Source organism: Anguilla rostrata, chromosome 3 (assembly GCF_018555375.3).
Source record: "Anguilla rostrata isolate EN2019 chromosome 3, ASM1855537v3, whole genome shotgun sequence".
Classification (NCBI taxonomy): domain Eukaryota; kingdom Metazoa; phylum Chordata; class Actinopteri; order Anguilliformes; family Anguillidae; genus Anguilla; species Anguilla rostrata.
The window spans coordinates 27,041,558-27,064,260 of NC_057935.1; the positions used below are offsets into that span (position 1 = coordinate 27,041,558).

The 22,703-nt window shown below is 43.4% G+C and overlaps 1 protein-coding gene across 2 annotated transcripts in view; it reads right to left on the reverse strand.

Moving 5' to 3' along the window:
- The window catches only part of wwc3 (WWC family member 3), a 56,292-nt gene that overhangs the window by 19,152 nt on the left and 14,437 nt on the right, over positions 1 to 22,703 (reverse strand). For both annotated transcript variants that reach the window (XM_064327035.1, XM_064327036.1), the window contains exons 2-5: positions 9,930 to 10,039; positions 7,614 to 7,817; positions 7,195 to 7,271; positions 5,181 to 5,260 (exon numbers count right to left, since the gene is read on the reverse strand). In XM_064327035.1, coding sequence (XP_064183105.1) covers positions 5,181 to 5,260; positions 7,195 to 7,271; positions 7,614 to 7,817; positions 9,930 to 10,039 — 471 coding nt within the window. The remainder of the gene's footprint in view (positions 1 to 5,180; positions 5,261 to 7,194; positions 7,272 to 7,613; positions 7,818 to 9,929; positions 10,040 to 22,703) is intronic.

The window sequence follows — 22,703 nt, forward strand, 5'->3', positions numbered from 1 at the left end:
GAGTAAAGCGGCGGCTTGTGTTTTTGCTCCTTTTGTTTAGGAGCAATTCACCGTACAATTACAATTACTGCACCAATTACTCTCTGCTTTAGTTTTCCTATTGTTTTGTTATTTTTGAGATTGCAGTTGCTCCTTAAGCCCAACCTGTCTGTGTTTATCACAGGGGCAAACTGCCTTGTTCCAGCTCTTTTCAAAGCAAAGCCTTCGTGAACCTACAGTGGGAGAAGTTCACAAAGCAACCACTTCAAAAGAAGTGTTCAAAAGAAAGTTTTTCTAAATTTTTTTTTATTTTTTATTTTTTACAAATTACTATCTTTATTTTTTATTATTAAAATAACCAATCTTCAATATTGTGATCTACTATCATTTCCAATCACTATATCTGATAATGCAAAAAAATAAATGCATGAAAATCTAACATCTTTTTAACTGGAATAATGGCTGAAAGGCACAGAAGCAAACCTTTGTAATTACTCAGACTAAATACTTCAGTTAGCAGACTGACCAAGACGTTTCAGAACGAAGACCTGCCCCTACACACAGGAACGTCTTTATGAGAGTATCCACATGCCATGCACAAAAATGTACACAGACATCTAAATATAGTTTACGCAAGAATCTGCCCCACCCCAGTTTTCCACACCTAATTATAAAGAATTAAATTGGAAATGACATCACTCAGACTGAAAAAAAAAAACTGGGCTGGTGCTCGAGTTTGACGGATTATTTTCCTTCTGTGAAATGACTGAAATCCTTGTTCAGAGCAGCTGCTGTGACGGTTACACAAAGAGAAAAGCACGAGAAGTGTGTAAGCCTGTGTGTGCGTATTTCTGCGCAAAAGCAATACATATATGAACATACCCAGACACTAATTACAATCGATACTGGCATGGTAGCTTATTTTACACACTTAACACAGCACACAGGCTTATGTAATGAGTGCTACTCCCAAGTTGCGACACCGATGACTGAGCACCATCTCTGCTCCTTGCCAAAACCCATTACGTGTGCATGTCCAACAAAAAACTTTCCCTGGGTTTAAGCTTGTCGAAACCACACCTGATGCATTTGACATTGAACCAGATGGCAAGTTCAAGTTGGAATAACACAAACGTGACTAACACGAGGCTGCCTGGGGGAGGGGGGTTGCCCCAACACAGCATTATAATTAGGGGAAACATGACCCCACCTCCCTTCCCAAAAACAGCGCAAATTTTACATGCATAAATTAGCACTCTGCAGTCATTACCACAAAAAATTCCACTCCGTCACAGCAAAACTGAAACAGAAAGTCACTGAACTGTCCCATTTTATGTCATGCTATTAAGCGTCAACAATACGCTTTGAAATACCCTTTGAAGACATTATCCTTACAGCACACAGCAGAATTTTCAGTTAATTAAACTTCAGCAGTTTGAGTTGAAATGAGATGAACTCTTGTCTATGAGTGTGTGTGTGTGGGTGTGTGTGCGTGTGCGCGCGCGTGTGTGTGGAGGCGGTCTGCCTGTTAGCTGCTCACTGCTGGCATAGGGCCCTGGTCTTGCCATGGCCAGCTTCCTGTAAGGCCCCCGTTTAACAGCAGGTACTGTTCACCCCAGGACCCTGCCCCCTAACCCAAAAACAAGCACTGCTTTGTTCCCCACCCTACCCACGCCTCAGCGTTTATTAGCCTATCCAAACCTGCTGCTAACACTCACGGCTACACCTCTACCTTTGAGCATCTAAAAACCAGAAACAATAAAATGTGGACAGGAGTTGTGGCATCAACAACAAAATAGAAAACCTCTCTACCAGTCAGAGAACGCTGGCAGATATACTTTCAGGCACCCTGTGGCATTCCAGGAATTACTAGCCAAATATCTAGCCAAACACGTAGTGTTACCATTTCACACTCAGTGATTGGTGGAGTTTCTGTTTTTTTGTTGTTGTAATAATCATATTAATATTTATTGTAATATTTTGATGGTCTCATCACCATTTTATTAACCCCGCTGAAAATCAGGAGCACAAAGGAGGCTTCCAGAGTGGAACACAGAACTTGGAACACAGGCCTCGGGGGAACTGAATTCACTGCGCTGGTCTACCCCTGACCAAAATCCACCCACATCAAGCATTCCGCTCAGAGTTCTACAGCGCAACAAAATACTTGCATTTGCTCCTACTTTAAAAAAATAAATAAATAAATAAATTACACTTTGAATTCAGAGACACTGGTGTGAGAGGAGATTTGGACCTCTGCCATGCTTAATGCTTTGGATGCTCAATTCATTAACTGCTCCTGTGGACTTTTTACACAGACCTGTCCATGGCACAGTGAGCCACAAAGTAAATATGAGCTCGCTGCGGTGCGTGCCAGGGAATAAACTCAAACTCATCTATATTAATGAGGCGTGACCAAAAAGTCTTTCCGAGATAATGTCGGATCTTTTAGAACTCGTCATCTTGCGTTACTGCGCTACTGCTCATTGACGGTAGGTCAAGCAATTTTTCTGTAAATTAAGAGCATTAAAAATGATTTCCGTCCGCAGGAATACGAGGGAGAATGGACAAAAACGAACAGCGGTACACGTGAGGAGGAACTCCATTTTAGACTCTGGATGTGAAAGAGATTCTGCCATGTACAGATAACTAGTGCACTGCATACACTATTGGAAAAATGATAAATTGTTTTTTTTTTGTTTTGTTTTTTAATAAAACATTTTAACTTTTACTATTGGCAATTTTGAACCTGTTTCTGTCATAGGATAAAAAAGAAACTGCAAATTTAGTTTGCGCTCCTCCATTTTGCTGCGTGCTCCAAAATCTTCCAGATCAGGAGCACCAGTGCTCCCTGGCAAAAGCTTACCAAAATGCTTACCATAAAACCCTCTCTGGCATAAAAACAAAAACATTCCAGCTGCAAGAATGTGCAATGACACTAGTCTGACGTTTGAAAGCACTTTTAGGTGACGGTGGGTAAGGTACTATATAAGCAAAAAACTGAAAAACTAAAAAAGTCAGCAGCAATGCAAGTTCTATGCAAAATCCACCTTAAGTATCTTCCATTTCTGGGCCTGATTCTGGGTGACACTTCAGTTTTTTAATGCCTTCTCCGTGAGATGAATGCTTCTGAGGGTGAAAGGGAATTTCCCTGTGGCAGAGTTGTTTATTTATCTAAGGGGGGACATGATGGAGTTTGGGACTGTAATTGGGTCTGACAGTGGCAGTGATTTAGGAATAACAGGCCTATCTGGGGGACCACATTTGGGGCATTCCATTCAGGGCCTCAATCCCACTGGATAAAGGAGAACTGGAGCGAGAGCGAGAGAGAGAGAGAGGAGAGGAGAGAAGAAAAATGCTTCTACAGCCAGAGCCCCTGTGTCTGCGTTTGTGTGCATTTACGTATGCATGTGCATTTGTGAATGCAAGTGTGAGAGATTGCATGGGTTTGTGCGCAGTTTGTGTGTGTGTGTGTGTGTGCAGTGCATTTGTGTTCGTGCACAGTGTATGTGTGTGTGTGTACAGACTGTTTATTTGTGCAGTCTGTGTGTGTATTTGTGTGCAACATATGCCTGTGTGCACATCAGTGTGCAGTATAAGTTTGTGTAGTGTGTGTGTGTGTGTGTTTCCGCGACTGGCTGTACCTCTGGCCTATTCAGAGAGCCTTTGTAGTTGTACTCTGAAAGATAACGCTTCTCTTTCTCTCTCTCTCTCTCTCTCTCTCTCTCACCATCTGTCGCTCATATTTTCACTGCAAACGTTTTGTTTTTTGTTGCGGTTTCATCTTTCATTGTGTTTGTCTGCGCTTCCTTTTTGAGCGTTCCACCTCAACAGCGCGTTGGCTCAAGGAATGTTACAGTACTTTTAAAAGTCTAAACCTCTCTCGCCCTTGCCCTCCCCTCTCTTGAAGCATGGAGGAATTTGCAGGCAGATCTCCTTTTTCTAAAACTGCTCTCCAAGGCTCCCTGCCCCTTTTTTTTTTTCTTCTCTTTTTTTCTGTGTTTTTTTTCCTCCTCCAAACAGAGCACTTCCTCTTTGAGGAGATCCTTGGCTCCTGCTCTCCTCGGCTGCATCCTCTTCCTGAGGTGGAGTCTCCTTCCCCCCCACCCCAAACTAAACTTGGGAGAAGCCAAATTTGAAAAAAAAAAAAATAAAGCCCACACTGACGACGACCCCCTCCCCCCCCCCAACCAAAAAAAAAAAAAAAACACAACACCTCCACCCCTTGCCGACAGACACAAACAGCCCAACCACAACTACACACAGGAGCCAAAAAAAAAAAAAACACTACTCACACAATCATTACCCCTCCACTGCCAGCTAGTTTGCACTAAAAAAAAAAAGTGAATACACTTTGGACTATGAAAGCCTGACAGGACTATTCTGAATTTTGACAAATTGTTCTTTTTTTTTTTTGTTAAAGAAAAGAAGGGGGGGTCATGTAAACAGCTTGATGCCAGAAAGAGAACATGTCCTGATAGCGTTGTTATAATTAGGCCTTATGGGGGCAGTGTTTTGTTATTTCTTTCTTACGTGGGGGGAATATTTCTTTGGGCACATGGATTAACATGAAAACGTGCAAGTTAAATTAAGTTACAGGAACAGCATTTCTACCATATCAGTCTAGCAATTTTTCCCTTCCTAAGAAAATTATTTTCACACTAACTGATAATAATGCATTTCACAGAGCTGACTGCATTTCCTGGAAATGTGGTTAGGGATTACTGACACCATTACATTAACAATAAAGTTAGCTGAAAATGAACAGCGACACAAATTCTGAATCTTTTATAGATTAATACGACAAAGCACAGCTTGGTGCTACCATAAAAATGCTTTTAAAAAGCACAGCAATATTCCATTTTATAACTCCACAGCTGAGTCATATGGGCATTTACTAGCATCAATGATTTGCTATGACTGATTTCCAGGCATTCTACAGAACTATGGAAAAGAGGAAATGAGGGAAAGGTAAAAAGCGAGAGAATAAAAAAGGTGGAGAGAAAAAGAGAGGAGAGCACATGTGGAGGAAAGCAACAGAACTGACAGCTCAGGGGAAAATAGAGGGTCACACACTAGGGGGGCTGGGGAGGGACAGACTGCGAGAGGAATGTGGGGAAGAGGGAGGGAACCAGACGGAGGAGAGGAAAGGAGGAGGAAGGGAAGGTCTGTGGAGGGAAGCGGCAGAGCGATGTACTCACTCCTGTAGGGTCTCCACTCCCATTTCCTTGTAGTGCAGTTCCTGCTTCACTTGGGCCAGCTCCTGCTTCAACGTGGAGACCTGGAGGGACAAGGAAACGTCTGAGACCCGGCTCCACCCAACCCGCAACGAGCATTCAACCAGAGCACCACACCACCATTCACAGAGCCTCAGAAGAGCAACCTTCTCCACCCAACCACCATTACACAGAGCCATCAGACAGAGCATCACCTTCTTCAGCAAGCAACCTCTCCAACCTCCATACACCACTTCAGACCAAGCAACTTCTCCCCAACTGCCATTACCACCGATACACCAGCATCAGACCAGAGCAACTTCCACCAACCTCGATCCCATCAGACCAGAGCAACCTTCTCCACCCAACCCCGATTACACCCAGCCATTCAGACCAGAGCAACCTTCTCCACCCAACCTGCCCATTACACCCAGCCATTCAGACCAGAGCAACCTTCTCCACCCAACCTGCCAAACCACCTTCAGTTCACCCCCCGTCGTTACACAGAGCCACAATTAAACTTAGACTACACCTATACACCCATCCATCTAGCCTTTACACTCCATGTAACCATTAATTAGCAACATACAGGCAGTTCAGACGAGACCAACCTCCACAGTCACACAGACTCCACGCTCATCCCTCGGACATACAGTATAATGTAGGTTCACCCCAAGGTTACAGAGGCCATGAACCCATAGATGACAGATCTCTACCCCCTACCACGCCCACAGGAAACCAAAACCTACACGTTAGCCAAACAAAATACATTTTACACATACTGCTGATGTCTTCAGCTACACTTTCAGATCAAAATGGATATACCAGTATAATGTTTTAAAACTTTCAGAATCTGAAGTCAAGTCAGCACTCAGCCATGAGTAAAATGTAACATTACACCCATTACTAGATTCTCCAAAACACTTCTGTCACTTGTGTGAATGTTGCCATGTTAAGGGTTTGAATGATTCATGCTTATTAAATGGCTTTTTTTCCTTTTCTTCCTGATGCTGATGTACAACAACATGCCTGGTCAGGTACAGAGATCTTTGTTCTTTCAGGCACATTATGTGTCCTCCTGTACACACCCTGTTTATCATACCCTTCTGAGCCTTTATGTAACAAACATACACCCAGGGATCTAAAGCTGACAGGAAACGACAAAAACCTCTTTTAGACTGAAAGTATTGATAAGTATTTCTCCATTCAGATATCCGTCCAGATTTCTGAGGGGAACGGGGGAGGCAGTACACCAAGGCACACATTTCTCCATGGTACTACATCTAAATAATAAAAAAAGAACTTGGCACCATTAGCCAACAGGTAACAGGGAGTAAGTAAATACACTAAGGGGGAAAAAAACACACTCACACACTTTTCTCGCCCCTTTGAAAACTTGCTGAATACCGTCTTAAAAAACTAAATTTCTACCAATCGTGAGGTTAAAATATTGACATTTGTAGAATTGTGACATTATGGAATTTTACTTGGAATGCAGTACCATGGAGAAATTTCCCATCTGTGCATCTACAAACCCAAACTTCCACAGCCCAGCGGGGTCCGCGGACAGAAGAGCAGAAGAGGGTGCCTGATCCCCTAATTCCCTGGTGTAATGCCCACTGTGCACTCCCACTGCGCACTCTCACCACGCAATCCCACTGCGCACTCTCTGCGCACACTCACTGCATACTCTCACTGCATACTCTGTGTACTCCCACTGCACACTCCCACTGCGCGCTCTCACCACGCAATCCCACTGCGCACTCTCTGCGCACACTCACTGCATACTCTGTGTACTCCCACACACTCACTGCACACTCACTGCATACTCTCATTGCACACTCACTCTCCTCACTTGCACTGGTACTCCCACTGTGCACTCCCACCGCGCACTCTCACCGCGCACTCTCAGTGTGCCACACCTGAGCCGTTCCACGCCTGCCTGATCCCTGCAGGGGCCTGACGTGCGAGCCATTGTTCTCCGCCGATAATGACTTACCCTCTCCCGCCTACTGGCGATTTCCGCTTTTATTTGGTCAGGGTCATATTTTGCATTTGAAGTGGAGCCAGAGAATGCTACGAGCAGGAAGGAGAAGGGAGAGAGACAGAGAGAGAGGAAAAAAGGGTCAGTCAGCTCACACTGAAACCAAACTCCTCTTTTCCACCACGAACGCCCCCACCCCGCCAAAAAACAAAAAAAAAAAAAGGCAAAAACGTATGTAAGAAATGTAAAAATGCCAGGCCCCGGCATCCGAGCCGACAGGAATTCAACGGAAGCCTCTCAGGGACACGGTGTGCTTAATAACCGAGTAAAGCCTGTGCACTCGCACGGCTCAGCCTATTGGCATGAACCTTACATAAACAGGGAGCCGAATATTGTGGGCGGCTAACAGGCGCAGGGGTGGCTAGGGGTCTCACTGCTGCTGACGGAGCGACCGTCCTCCTCGCCGAGCTCGTGGAAGAGCAGGAACTCTTTCTGTGCCAGCTCCAGACGCTGCTGCTTTATCAGGTACATCTCCTTCTTGGCGTTGAGCGCCTCCTCCGCCACCACCAGGTACTCCTTCAGCATGCGCTCCTGCTCCTGGCGCCATCGCGTCCGCGGGTTCTCGATCTGGGTGGTCTCTGCAAAGGGGTTGGGGGGGGGGGGGAATCCCCTCCATTTATTATCGACACAAAGACCTCTGAAACACTTAGGGACGATGTGATGGGCAGATTACAGGCCTGTGGGGCCATTACATCTGTGGCTAAAGTGGGCGACACAGGGAACGTCAAACAGGCCTCGGTAACAACAGCAACAAGCTCTCCCAGTCTCCGTCTCCTTCATGCAAGCAGACTTTTGCTGAGGCAAAATAATTTTGCCAATTACTTTCAAAAAACGGAAAGTGAAGATATAGAAAAACCAAGAGTAACATGAAAATATAATTAACTGGAACAACTCTTCCAGTCTCAGTTTCCACATCACAAATAACTTTAGTTGAGGCAAAATCATCATTGGTAATTAGTCTCAATAATTAATTAGTTAAAAATACAAAAATGGGCATAGCACAGGAAAAACTACACCACGGAGAAAAAAAATTTCTGTTCACCTCTTTGTTATTAGGGAACTAGGTTTCAGATTCATGCAGTTCTCTGAGAACTGAGAAGAGAATCTCACTCCTCGTGCCCCGCTGTAATATCCACAGCTGGGGCTGCTCAGAGTAGGGGGCTGGATCAGGACGGTCAGCCTTAAGCCTGGGAGAGAGGTAGACCCGCACTAGAGGAGGGTTTGGAGATAAACCCAAACAGTGGCCCACGTGCCCTTGGACTGCATTCGAATCACAGCCAAGCCGTCAGCGGTTCGAACGGCAGCTATCAGCTTGTTTACAGAGAACTGGAGACCGGAATTTTCTAAGATGGTGCTGTAGTGATTTTTTTCTTATTGGCACAAAAATATACACTACATTTCCAAAATGTGTGGACACCTGAACATCACACCCATATGTACTTGTTGTACATCTCATTCCAAAACCATGGGCATTCATATGGAGTTGGACCCTCCTTTACTGCAGTAACAGCCTCCACTCTTCCAGGAAGGCTTTTCAGTAGATTTTGGAACATGGCTGCGGGGATTCACTTCCATTCAGCCACAAGAGCGTTAGTGAGGTTGGGCACTGGTGTTGGGTATAAGGCATAGCTCGCAGTCAGCGTTCCAGTTCATCCTAAAGGTGTTTGATGGGGATGAGGTCAGGGCTCTGTGCAGGACAGTCAAGTTCTTCCACACCAAATTCAGCAAAACATTTCTATAAGGACCTCACTCTGTGCACAGGGTCATTGTCATGCTGAAATGGGAAAGGGCCCCAAACTGTGGCCAAAAAAGTTGGAAGTGTACAATTCTCTAGAATGTCATTGCACGCTGTAGCACTAAGATTTCCCTTCACTGGAATGAAAAGACCGAGTCCAAACCATGAAAAACAGCCTCAGACCATTGATCCCCCTCCACCAAACCCTACAGTTGGCACTATTCGGGCCAGTACGGTCAGCATTCCACCAAACCCAGATTCGTCCGTCACACTGCCAGACAGTGAAGCGTGATTCATCACTCCAGAGAAAGCATTTCCACTGCTCCAGAGTCCAGAGGCAGTGTGCTTTAGGCCACACCAGCCGACGCCTGGCATCGCGCATGGTGATTTTAGGCTGCTCGGCCATGGAAACCCATTTCATGAAGCTCTTGACAAACAGTTCTTGTGCTGACATTGTTTCCAGAGGTACAGTGCCTTCGGAAAGTACTCAGACCTCTTCACTTTTTCCACGTTACGTTTCAGCCTTACTGTAAAATTGATTAAATTCATTTTTACTCTCAACAATTTACACACAATACCCCATAACGACAAAGCGAAAACAGGTTTTTAGAAATTTTTGCAAATTTATAAAAAAATAAGGCTTAAGGCTTGATTCTATGCACCTGTTAGCAATGTGTGTTGCTGACATAGCTGAGACCATTTATTAGAAGGGGTGTCCACATACTCTTGGAAACGTAGTGCACTTCAATAAACACCCTGCATCTCAATTTGGCATGGTATCACTTCTTAAATCAAATGAAAATTTTATTGCTTCCCCAAACACAAATCAAAAGGAAAAGAATAATAAAATTCTACTGAATTTCATCATCACAGGCCAGTATTTTTGAAATGACAGACAGAAAAGCCAGAGGCTCCATAGCCCCAGCAAGACAGAAGGAAATCTGCGAAGACTTACTGTTGATGTGGTCGATGTAGTAAACCCCCACCTGCTGGTCATAAACCACTTCCCATCCTAAAGGCAGCTCATCACCAACACAGTCGGCAAATGTCAGGGGTTTGGTGATCCTGAACAAAACAAAGTGGGAGAGCTCAAATCCAGGTGAGCAAGTAAACGCACAATTTAACATCACACTGCCTTTTCAGGAGGCCACTTCAAAGCTAAACCACAGAAGATTACACAGAAAGAGATGCAAAGAATGCTTTCACTTTCATTCTAACATTAAAAATTAGAATTTGATTATTTCATTTTGGCAAAGCAGGGTGCGACAAAAACAACAGCTTCTTAAACAACCACAATGAACTGAAGTCCCATTACAATAACTTTCTGTACATCTTTTAACCCCTTAAGTAAAAAAAAAAAAAAAAACAAACAAAAAACTACAACAAGCTGCAGTATGCAGTACAAAATGCTGTGCAGAGAGGGGGAAAAAAAAGTTCACAAGCACATTCCTTATGGTTTAAAAAAAAATAGCAAATTGAATAAAAGGCCTTGTGCCTCTTCCTGGTATACAGGACACTAATCTCCACAGAGGAAAAGAGGCAGACACACTGAGCATGCTCCCTGGGTTAAGGTCATGGGAAGTGAGTGGTTGGAGACCGAAGCTGCATTCCAGATAGCCCCCTCTCCACCCTCCCAGCTTCACAGACACTGGATCAGCGCTCGGCGCATTGGGAACATGCGTCTTCTTCCCCGACGCTGATCTGAGATCAGCGTTTTGGCAGTGAGGGCGGGGGCCGGGTGGTGCAGAAAGCAACATGTCAAAACGTGGAGCAAACTGTAATTGGGTGGGAAAAGTATGATTTTTGGGCAGTTACGGAGGCTTTAATTAAATTCCCAATGACAATAACGCGTGCAAACGACTACCACTCCCCACTGGTGTCCATCTTGTATTAGAAATACCAATAGAAAATGTCGGCACATTGAGCAGAACATGCTGAAACTGCAGTTTTACAAAAAGTCTGTCAGTTTTTTTATAAACAGAAATGTATGGGGGGGGGGGGGGGTGGGGGGTTTGGATGACAGACGGTTTTTGGAACGTTGTGGACCCATCCAAAGTAACACCGCTCCCAAGGACAGAAACGAGTGAAAATCACTCATCTGGAGACTTTCACTGGACAGGACCCAGAGTCACTGACTCTGCTGGAGGGAGGAAACAGGTAGTGGAAGCAGGGGGGAGGAGGTGACACTCATTTTCTCCATTCCTGTCAAGAGTGACCAATGAAAGGAAACTCAACGCGCCACAAATCCTGCCTGGTCAGGCAAGGGGTGTCCTTCAGTCTCACTAAGAAGAATTTGCATTGGCTCTTGCTACTACTGCAAAAAGCCAAACCTACATTCCAGCACAAAAAAAGGATTTAGAATCACAAAATCACCAGAAAGGAAAAAAAAAAGATTTAAAACAAAAATGTAATGATTTTAATAAATTCAGCTATTAGGCCTAATACAGACATATATTCTTTAATAAAATGCAAGTAAAAAAATAAAAAAGCACAGATCTGCATGCATGTTTTCGGTCTTGATATTAGAAATAGGCCTACATATGAAAATGTGGTCTAATTTAGGAGAGCATGCTAGCGTTGCATTTTTATGAAGGTTTCAACCCAAAAAAAAAGGAATGTAATCGTCAGGTTGTGAGAGACTGATACATTTTTCAAGCATACTTGGTGTAGTGTTCCACATTCGATCACATTCGGCAAGGCTGTGGCCGAACAGACGTCTTGCACCCCGCGTACCGCTTCCGAAAATTCTCGCTGAGGGCCAAGGCCCTCTCCACGGACCGTGACAGCCTCCCCCCCCCCTGTGCATCGCTCACCGTGGATATAAAAGGCGAGAAGAATGAATGCAGCAGACTGCAGTATGCGCAGAATTCAGAATGCGCGGCCAGTGCAGCCGCATTCCGGAATACCCCGCATTTCGCCCACAACAAAGGCTCCAAGCCGCCGTCTTCACCTTGGCCAATCAGGAGGGGCCAGGGGGAGCATTCCCAGACTGACAGAGATGTCAGAAGCGTGTCAGGACTCAGGACACGCACTCCTCCCTCCCAAGGGGGCGACCTGATCACAGCCCCATGGGTAGAGGTGCAGACAGGGGATTGCAATATGGCGGCCATAAACGGGCTTCGTCTTTAAGCTCACTTCCTGGGTTGTTGAGAGACGCTGCTCTCTAGCGCCACTGCGGTTGGCTCCAGGATACTGCAGGTCTTTTAGCCAACCGTTTCAGTGCAAGTCAATGGTACCAACACGGTCAAAATAACAAAAAAAATTAAAAAGTCAAGAGCATGTAGTTTTTCCCCCATAAGAACATGTAGCTGCAATAGGTGTTTCATCTTTTTCCAGGGTCTCCCCATGTGCCAATATGTTAAGTTATTGTGTCACTTGGACAATATTTTAATAATTTGTGCAGGAATCAGACACAGTTTGCCTCAATGTCGAGGCACTGTCTGTCACTACTGCACACGCTTAGTGGCTGGCCCGGACCGGCCTGGACTTCAAGACCATTTAAGGGTCCCCCCTTATCCCGACTGCGCAGCCTCTGGCTCCAAACTGTACAAGACGACGGGATGAAAACTGTACTTCTGTGGTCTAAAAACACTTTTCACAAGGCCATGAAAAGTCAATTGGTGATATCACAGTCAGTTTGTCCATTATTTTCTCTACAGACTACGACTGCAATAAATCTAGGAGCCAGCAGAGCCAAAAAAAAAAAAACAAAACAGAAGCAATATCCACCCCCCCCCCCAAAAAAAAAAAAAAAAAAAAAAACCCAAAGCAAAAAGACTGCAGAAAAAGATTTTGAATCATAAAAACATGATTATATTACAATGCTGCAGAAAGAATCAATAACATTACTGTAGGACATTATTCCTGTTCTAGCATAACATCATATGCTGTACCTTTCTAACACATTTGAACACAAGAATTGATACCCAATTACTCAAAGAGCAATATATTCCATATTAGCCACAAGACAGGCCAACCACTAATAACCATCTCCAAGTTGCCTGAGATGAGAATAATTAGAAAATGTCAACTCCATAAACAAATACATCAATCTCACCTGCAGAAACCATAATACACCCTGCACCACACACCTTAACTTCTGAAAATAACAAAAATAAAAATGTATTTCTGTAATACACTGCGCAAAACATTTGCCACACTGTTTCGCAGAACACCACAGCCTGAAACCCCCTTTACAGCAAGCCTAGCCTAACAATGGCAAGGAAGAACTGAAGGAACAAAAATATAGGAAGAAACCAGGAAGGAACCAACTTGACTCAATAGGGGGAGCCCATCCTCCTCTGGTGGGCTCGGGGTGCGTTGGCATAGTAATTGACACTTATCACACTACACCAGCAGGCAATGCTTCCCCTCTGCAGAACTGGTGGCATTAAGGCCTACATGGCACACAAGCTTTGCAGTAGTGACTAGCAGCCTGGGCCACCACCTCATGAAGCAGCTATGGTTATTACCACCCGTTTCACCAAAGATCCCAACCAACACAACAAACATCCTCAAAATGTTGCTGCCATACAGTGGCAATGTCATTACATCGACAAAACATTCCTGTAACATTGTGAGAACATTTGACATTAGCTGGGCTGTCACTTTCCCAGAAGTGTTAGCACACTGAGCATCGCTCAATTGCAGTGATACCAGCATAAAGAAGAGAGAGTTTCTAGAGAGAGATTTTTTAAAATGAGTTTATTTATTTTTGCCAAAGTACTATAGCAAACAATTGATGTGCAAGTGCTTTTGTATACTTCAAAATGTATAGCCACTATTTCTGTCAGCACATATTGCACCTCCGTTTGTCATGGCGGATCTAAGGCTGGGGTGCACAATGACACCAGATCCATTTTGGGATTCCACGCAGTTGATTACAGCCTTTAACCAATTGTTTTTGTGCTTTCATAATGTCATGAACTACGGCTGCACATGGCACATGTGTCCTTAGTGATAAAGTCCCATCGTGGTCTGACATAGGAGTGGACCTGCACTGCTGCACACAGCGGTTCAGAAAATGAAGCTAATAAATGGAACCAAAAAACAGAAGAAAATACCAGCCCTCCAGAGTTGTCTGCCCCTGGGGACAGAGCACAAAACTGACAGTACATTCATTTCAATGAATAACTTCAGGTTAATTAATGTATTGACCATCAATGATCAATATCGATGCAATTTCAATTGGTCGTGCAGTAAACTGCCCATGCTGTGTGCACTTGGGTCAGGTTCAGGCTAGAATCAAAACCAACCCTGGAACCAAAAATTTCAGGCCTGATCAAAACCTTAAGAACCACCCAAAGCCTTCCCACAAACCAGTGAATCCAATGCTTCCATCCACGACGCCCTTTGACCTTACAGCTCAAATACGGTGGTCATATTTTTATCTATGGCTCTCATGGTTTCTTTATCTGGTTCCACAGGAAGCAGCTTGGCTGAGTGTCATTTTTTATCTATTCATCTTTTTTCCACTGGCTTCATGGGCATTCATTCTCATAAAAATGTAAAATGTCAATTTGCCAAGTCAGTAAGTCACAGCTGATAAGTACACGGAAGACAAAATTACTGCAGCTTACATCGACCCAAGACACCACTGGACATACAGCTTCATGACAAAGTATGAATTAAAGAGCTTGTACAGAGCTTTACAGATCCTTTTTTTAAATGGCAAAGATGCTCAAATTTAGACATTCAGATCAGAAGTAAAACATCCTTTACAGGACAGATATACCATGTCAGACCTCTAGATCATGCTTTCATAAATCTTCCTCTTCATTTAAAAAGTACTGCATGTTTATCTTGATACTTAATAAACAGTTTAAATGTAAAACAGAGAGACCGCAAAGGGTCTCTAAGCATGCAAGGTTTATATATATTTTTTTAAAATCAAACTCTCTAATGTTAAATCTACACACTGTATAACATTTCATCGGTAGCACAGCAAACTGCAATGGGACCAGTGGGGTTGCAGAATTTTTTGTAAACTGTGTAACGCTAATAAGCCTTGTAAATGGCCTTCTACTGGACTATACCTGCAAGGCCCTTTGAGCTTAGACAAGCCAGTGGTGCTCAACAAAACCATTACAAGCATTTTATGACAATGCACTACAGCACAGAAAAGGCAACATGCATTTCTCAGAGAGTAGTATTTTTGCCAAAGGTAAGGAGGCTTTGTGAAGATAAGAAAAAAAAACGCAAAAGGGTCTTATTTCCCTCCTATCAAACCCTCAGCCAGAGTACAGGAAAAAAAAAAACCCTTGCACCAACAGACTTGAATGGAGGAAGGGCTCTGAATGTTTGTTTTGTTGCTGGGTCTTGTGACAGCAGCTACAGGCTTGCCAAGCAGCATCACAGGAGGCTCTGCAGCCACAAAGCGCCCGTACAGTAGAGCGAGAACGAGTCCGTGTTTCGGCGCTCGCGCTGGGGAGCGCGCACGGGGCGCCGCCCACGCCTCCGCAGTAATAACAGGGTCCTCCCGACCTCTACGCATCGAGACAAGCCTACAGCCACATTGTTCAGTCACACATTATAATGCCTGCATGCTGTACAGCACGCATCAAATCAAGGCTATCACACTATCACACGTCAACAACTAGCACACTGGGAGTCAAATGCAGCTCAGAGAAAAATAAGCTATGCATACATACACACACATTCTCACACACACACACACACTTATACAGTGTGTATACACACATATACATACATTCATACACACACATACATATACACACACACTACATCCCAAAAGTATTAGGCCACTTGTGAAGAATTCTGTTAATACATTAACATCTATTGAATAACAAACCAAAGAACAAACTTTCTTTTTCAATTTCTATCTACTATAACACAAAAAATAACTTTCACTTAAAAGTTGTCTTGACTTTTGACACAAAAGTTGACACGACTTTCTCGAAACAGCCTTCTTTCGCTTTCATTACAATTAAATAAATGACTGGAAGTCATCTAATCGTTTTGCAAAGTGGGAGATGGAGGGGTGGGAGGGAGGTGGAGGGGTAATTAAGGTAGATTAGATTTTTTAAACACCAGGTAGCCTAATACCTTTAGCCTGTAGTGCAACTAAAATAGGCACTAACATTGCAAGAAATATTGCAAAGGAGGAGGAGTTAGGATTAGATGCACAGGGCCAACTAAACATTGAGGCAAAAAGGTTATTCCCAATGAGAAATCACAAAGCTGAAGATTTCCAGGTGGAGCATTCAGTACACACTCAGAAGGATCCAGTTAGTGAGAAGTAATGTTAACAGGAGAAGACCAGGAAGATCAAGAGGCAGAAGACAAATATCTTGTGTTGTCTAGCAAGAGACACTATCATAAAACTACACCACAACTACAGGAAGAACTCAATGCAAATAGAGAGAAACCAGTTCCCATGACTACACTGAAATGGCAACTATGATCTGCAGGTCTAAAAGAATGTGTATCCGCAAAAAACCCTTGCTATGTGCTGTTAACAAGAAGAAAAGACTCCAGTAGTCCAAGCACCATCAACACTATACCAAAAAAATTGAGAAAAGGCAGATGAACATCCTTTTAGGGACTAAAAGGAACTGCCCAAGGTCGAAAGCACCCACCTCATCTGTGAAACATGGAGATGGGGGCGTTATGTTTTGGCTGCGTACGGCTGCCACTATTGGCTCATTCCACTTCATCGATGATGTAACTGTTGCTAGAAGCAGCAGAATGAATTCTGAGGTGGCCAGAAGCACCTTACAGTACATGCTCAAGTTCAAGCACATGCCTCCAAACTCATTGGAAGGCTCTTCATCCTACAGAAAGACAATGATCCCAAACATACCACTAAAGCAACTAAAGAACTCAGTACCTGGTGATGTCTATGAGTCACAGACTTAAAGCAGTCATTGCATGCAAAGGATATGCGACAAAGCGCCACACATGTCACTTTGATTTACATAAGATTAATATGTACAAAGGTTATGGTACCCTGAAATAAGGGGACTTTGCATAAAAAGTGCTGGAATTTCTACATTATGAAACCAAAATGAATAAAAATATACTTAAAGAATGCACACTTAAACAACGTGTGAATTGTTTTATTACAAATCTAAAATTGTGGAGTACAGAGCTAAATCAAAGGGCCAAAACTTTTATGGAGCTCCTTATTACACACACTGTATAGAGATAGAGAATAAGAGAGAAATAATGTATATGCATGTATGTATGCATGCAGAGCTTGTTTTGAAGATATAAAAGCTACATATGTATCAGATGCACTGCATTATACATGTGTAAACAAAGCAGGCATAATTAATAAATGAAGTAGCATAAATTGGTTTATAAATGGTAGCTTATGTGGAAAAAATCTAGTATGTGCACACTGGTTTGAATCTGGTCCCAAGGAAGTAGTAGTTGATGAACCTTGACATACATTCACACAGAGTCACAGAGTCTAAGGACAGCACATACATTCCCAAAGGCTCTCCCAGAAATCCAGGCCAAAAGGATGTCAGCTCACAAATCAAAATAACCTATGACTGAAAAACCTGCGCCAGGCCTATATACCAAGGTACTTCAACTATTCTTTTGTGAGAGTCGGATTCCTTTTTAAAAATGGCGCATACGGGCAAGGCTGTCTCCATGTAGGCTACCATTTATAAAACAATGTATAAATAAGATGTATTGTACATTGTGTTTAACCAAAGTAGATGCTTTCTCAAAATACACATCTTAAAATACTTATTATTCAGTCACTGGAGAGAGGTATTCGAACACTGCAGTTGCAGACCTGGCTATTTTGGATCTCTAAGAAGAAAATATTATTCAGATGCAACAAAGAGCTAAATCTAGGTCAGGCCACGTTTGGCATCTTGGCCACCAGGCAAATAACCCTGTATTGCTATGAACGAACAGGGACAAAAATGTTCTCAAATTCTGAAATTACAAAACTGCAGATCAGAATAGTTTCCAAATAGCTTCTGAAGTCCATTCAGTCTTATTTATTTAGTTTTTTTTTTTACACCAGTCCTAAGCTCATTTAACTGCAAAGACAGATGAAACTGCGAAGACTGAGAAACAGAGGGAGATGAAGAAATGGCAATGCGTAGTTTTGAGCCCTGAGGGACTACAGCAGTTAAACTGAAAGTCCCAGTGTGTCACTGCTGGGGTCATTTCCCTGACCTTAGAATCAACACAAATTGCCCTGTCACAGGTTTGGGACTATGAAAAAGTGTCCTTTTTGCCCCCCTAGGTCACCAAGAAGAAATGACATAACGCAATCTACTTGACCTCAGGACCCGAAGGCCAACAGTGCCAGTGAACAAGCTTGCGGTTGAGCAACACTTCAACTGACGGTTGAAACGAGCCCCTGGGTCCACATTGCTCCCGCTACGTTTCCAAAGGAAGCTCCTCGGGGCTGAGAGAGCTGATCTTCTCAAGCCCCGTCTTCCTGCTCCACAGGAAATGAGCGCTGCCAGGATCAGAACTCTGTCAGACCTCAGCGTTCACAGTTCCTCCGTCTCAAACCCAGCCAGCGCTCGGGAGGGAATCGGCTCCAGGATCTATTTTAAGACTTGGGAATTTCTCAGAGATTCTCCCAACAGCTTCTTTAAGTTCAAACGTAAGCAGAATTTCTGTTTGGCATGCTATTCCGGTTCACATGCTCACAATGGCAGGCTCTGATTCGACTCCCGTCTACTGTACGAACGCTCGTGCCAACATTTGATTTTACGGTGTGAAAACAGCACCCCTACTGAAAATGACTCTACTTATAGTTACAAAAATAATATTTATTTCAAGCATGTGCATGAGTTCAAATTAAAGGGATATTTCACATTCTGAAGTTCTTTTAAATATTACTTCAGTTTTAGCGTATGTGTGTTCAGACAGTTTTTGTGAGCGAATGAGAATAATTTTAGATATGTGCAGAAGTCTAGGGACAATCACAGTTAGTTTTTCAAAACTTCATGGAACATCAAAGCACAGAGATGTTATTGCCCCTACAGGCTGTACATGTGTAGATTACCGGATTACTATTATTTAAAAAAATTAAGTTTAATCTTAGTTGGCACTCTTCTTTAGAACAACTATTTAAAATGCCTTCATTGTTATGCCATGTCCACAAACGAAGTAATTTTAAAAGGTTGTTGTACATACGCATTTCAGCTTACGAGCCTTCGTCAAGGTTGAGTTTAATCTTATTTCGATTAGAACCATTTCCTATGATCCATACAGCCTGAGTCCGCTGCACTCAATGAACAAAAGCGGCAAGAAACTGACAGGAACACAAAAAAAACTGCATAAGCCAATTCAACTTGCAGAGCAAAAAAAGCTACATGGTCTCCACATCACTTACACAAACTACCTTTAGACAGCACAAATCCACTGAAATTCTGGCTAGCTGTCATCAAACACAGAAGGCCAGCAATGTCGCAAACCTTAATCCATAAATGGGCTTGAATACATAAGGTTCAGCAACGTAACTGCAAATCCTATGTTTCCATTTCAAAGTCAGACACAACTGACATTTTAAATTTGAGTTGCTAAGTAGCTCAGAGATTAGGCACTGAAAAGGCAGTGCAGTAGGCCACCCCTTGACCTGGCAAGCTGGGCCAGTTCCATCTAAACCATGCTTCCTTGGGAGCTTGCGCCACTTTTGAAAGGAGAAGGAATGATCGGAAATGTACAAAAACTGATCTATGTTTAAAATAGTGAAAAGATGCTACAAATTTAAATATGCTCATTTATATGGGTCCCAAATATGCTGCTTCGTGCAATGTTGCTAGTTAGTGTGTGTATTTCTAATTTTTTTAAATTAATTATTATTATTTTATTTTTTTTTTACTTTAAACTACAAACCCATGACTCAGAGCCGGCTGCTGGCTTACACTCTCTATGCGGTCGTTTAGGGCCAATATTCTAGATTACAGTTCATGTCGAGGTCTCTAAAGCCAGTTATTAGATTTACCACAGACTACACTCCAAAGGATGAACGTGATTAGGAGCATACCGCAACGCATCTAAGGCAACAAGACGGGAAAGCAGGCCTTCATTCCTCAAAAACGAGCCCGGGAAAGACGCCGAGACCAAATGGGAATTCCACCATAAAATTCATTTTCTGCGGTAAGTTTATCTGTCCATCGATCATATGCTCCTTAAGACACACGCCCGTGTGATGCGTTCGCTTCACTACGGCAGCCCCATCCACCCTCAGCAGCAGCGACACCTATGGCAGCAACAGCAACAGATGCCCGCTCTGGATGAAGAACAGGGCAAGTAAGATATTTACAGATAATCCAAAAAAGTAGCTTTATTTAGGCTAATTTAGGTGGCTGCATACTGCAGAACAGTGCAAGTCAGTGTTGACAGAAACCAAAAGTAGCTATACTTTTGGGACGATCAAGAAAATGCACAGGACATCAAATTAGGGGGTAGTGTTCCTTTTAAATCGCTTCGCCTGGTTGAGGAATGAGACGCTTCAAAAGTACACTCAATTTCCATGTTGTCAAAGAAAAAATGTGATGAAGAAGCCGCCTGTTCCCTCAAGGCAGATGTACAAAGTGACTGCACCAGGAGCTCTCAGCTCAGAGCCCAGCCGTTGGCTGTGGAAACTCAGCTAATCTTATGTGGCCAATCAGGGAGCAGGGATGAAGCTACGCAGCTGCTGTCCTACGGAAGGTAAAGCAAGCGCTGGTCAAATACAATTTTAACCACAGAGCAAGAGGTAATTGTTAATTTCCACAATCTTTGGTCATGTTATTGGTTCTGCATGTGCCAAAAGGTTTAGCAAATGCTAAAGGTCATAGTAAATTCAGGCTCTAAGGCCAAATTTGTGTTGCTTGGTTTGGATATCCATGTGGCAGGAGGAAACAGGAGTGCTTAACTGTCCGTTGGTGCCATTTTGTTTCCTAGTTCAGTTGCAGACTTTCTGCAGTATGCAGTCACCTAAATAGCATTCGATATTTAGGTCCCTGCATACAGATCATGGGCCGCATGATTTATGCCAGGGACTTAATGAGTTGCATACACTCTGCCATTGTTCTGCGATTGTCTCTTGAGCATCCTTTCAAACTTTCAGTTGTAAAAAAGTGAAAAAAGTCACGTGTCTCTCTGGCTTGTTACTTATTCTCAAGCTATCACGGCCAGCCAGCTAACACTGCCAAACACAACTGAATTTAGTTAGCTAATAATGGCAGCTTCCCAACGTTACCAAACATTGACCAGTCACTTGGTGAGCGTTAGATTAGCCACCAAAGCTACCCTGTCTCTCCATTACTAGCCCAGCTGAAACCACACCACTGTAGTCAGACACAGACTGCCAATGCAAAGTAATGACTGAGCATAGTTGTTTTACTATATAATATTTTCAAGGTCAAAATCGAGTATAGCATGACTTTAACTGTAATTATTCTTCAACAAATAAGGTTATTTGCTTGCCTTTCAACCCTAATTTGGCAAACACAATTCTGTCAATTAGCAGCTCAACAAGAGGTCTAGCTGTTCAATGAGGTGTGCTTTGGAGTCAGAGTGAAAACCTACAGGACGGTACATCTCCAGGAACAGGGTTGGAAAGCCCAGTTTTACATGAGATGAGTACTTGCTACTTCCTGCTTTTGGGGGAAACCCCCCCCCCCCCCCCCCAAGTGTCCCATGCAGTGAAAATGTCTGATCCTTATCCAGCACAGCGATACAGAATTATGCGTAGGGCGGGGAAACACACGCATGCTTAAGTGCCACATTTCAATGCAGCGCCGTGCTGTGCGAAAGACATTTGCCCATTCTAAAATAATCCATTTACGCTTTTAGTTTCTCGGTGGATATTTGTGTCTGGAATGGGCCCTCATTGTCTGGCGGGTGCGTCTCCAGGCTGGGTGGGCGCAGGAAGGCATGCGAAAACGCAGGCCGGGCCGGCGGGTCAGGCCTTACCGTCCTCGCCGCTCCTCCGACACCGTCCGCCGTTCGCGAAAACAAAAGGGCCGGGGACGCATTCCAGCCGCCAATTAAGACGCAGTTTCTGCATTCCTCTTCAGGAATGTTCCCCTAAAAATAATATTCGTAGTTAAACTAAATTACAGTACCCGAGAGACGGCGCTTTTAGGGCTTTGGATTCTGAGCTTTATTTTCATGCCTGACCCCAGAGCGCCAAACGGCAGGCCTCAGGCCTGAATACCGAAACATTTTTAAAAAATCGAATAAATACAAAAGCCAATTTTCTGCTTCTACTTCCCTTTGTTATTAATCAGCTGTGTACGCCAGCTTTCCCGCAGTAAATAAATAAAAACTAAATCCAAATGCAATCAGTTTACAGTGTCCATTAAGTGACAAGATGCGGTTAACTACCTGCTATGAAAGTCCAGTTTGGGCATTTTTCTAATTTTGTCCAGCATGAGCATTGCCTGGATAAACTTTGCTATGCCCTAAATTCCAGGCATCCCTGCATGCTACCTAGAACTTATGACCAAGTCTTCACAAATAACTACACCACTTGCAGAACTTTCCAAGTCTATACAGAGAAGAGAAAGTTAAAAAAGCAAAAATTCTAAATTCCTCAAAACTAGCTTTTTAAAATAGCACATGACCAAATGCACAAAAGTACATTGTATGGGTTAGAGACCCGGGATTCTGGGGTATTTGGTTTCACTGGAAATGAACAGATGCTTCTGAAGCAAAAAGACAAGCTCCGACTGGAGCGCACACAGCAGACGAGACATTAAAAACAACAACAAATGTGAGAGACACCAAGATAGAC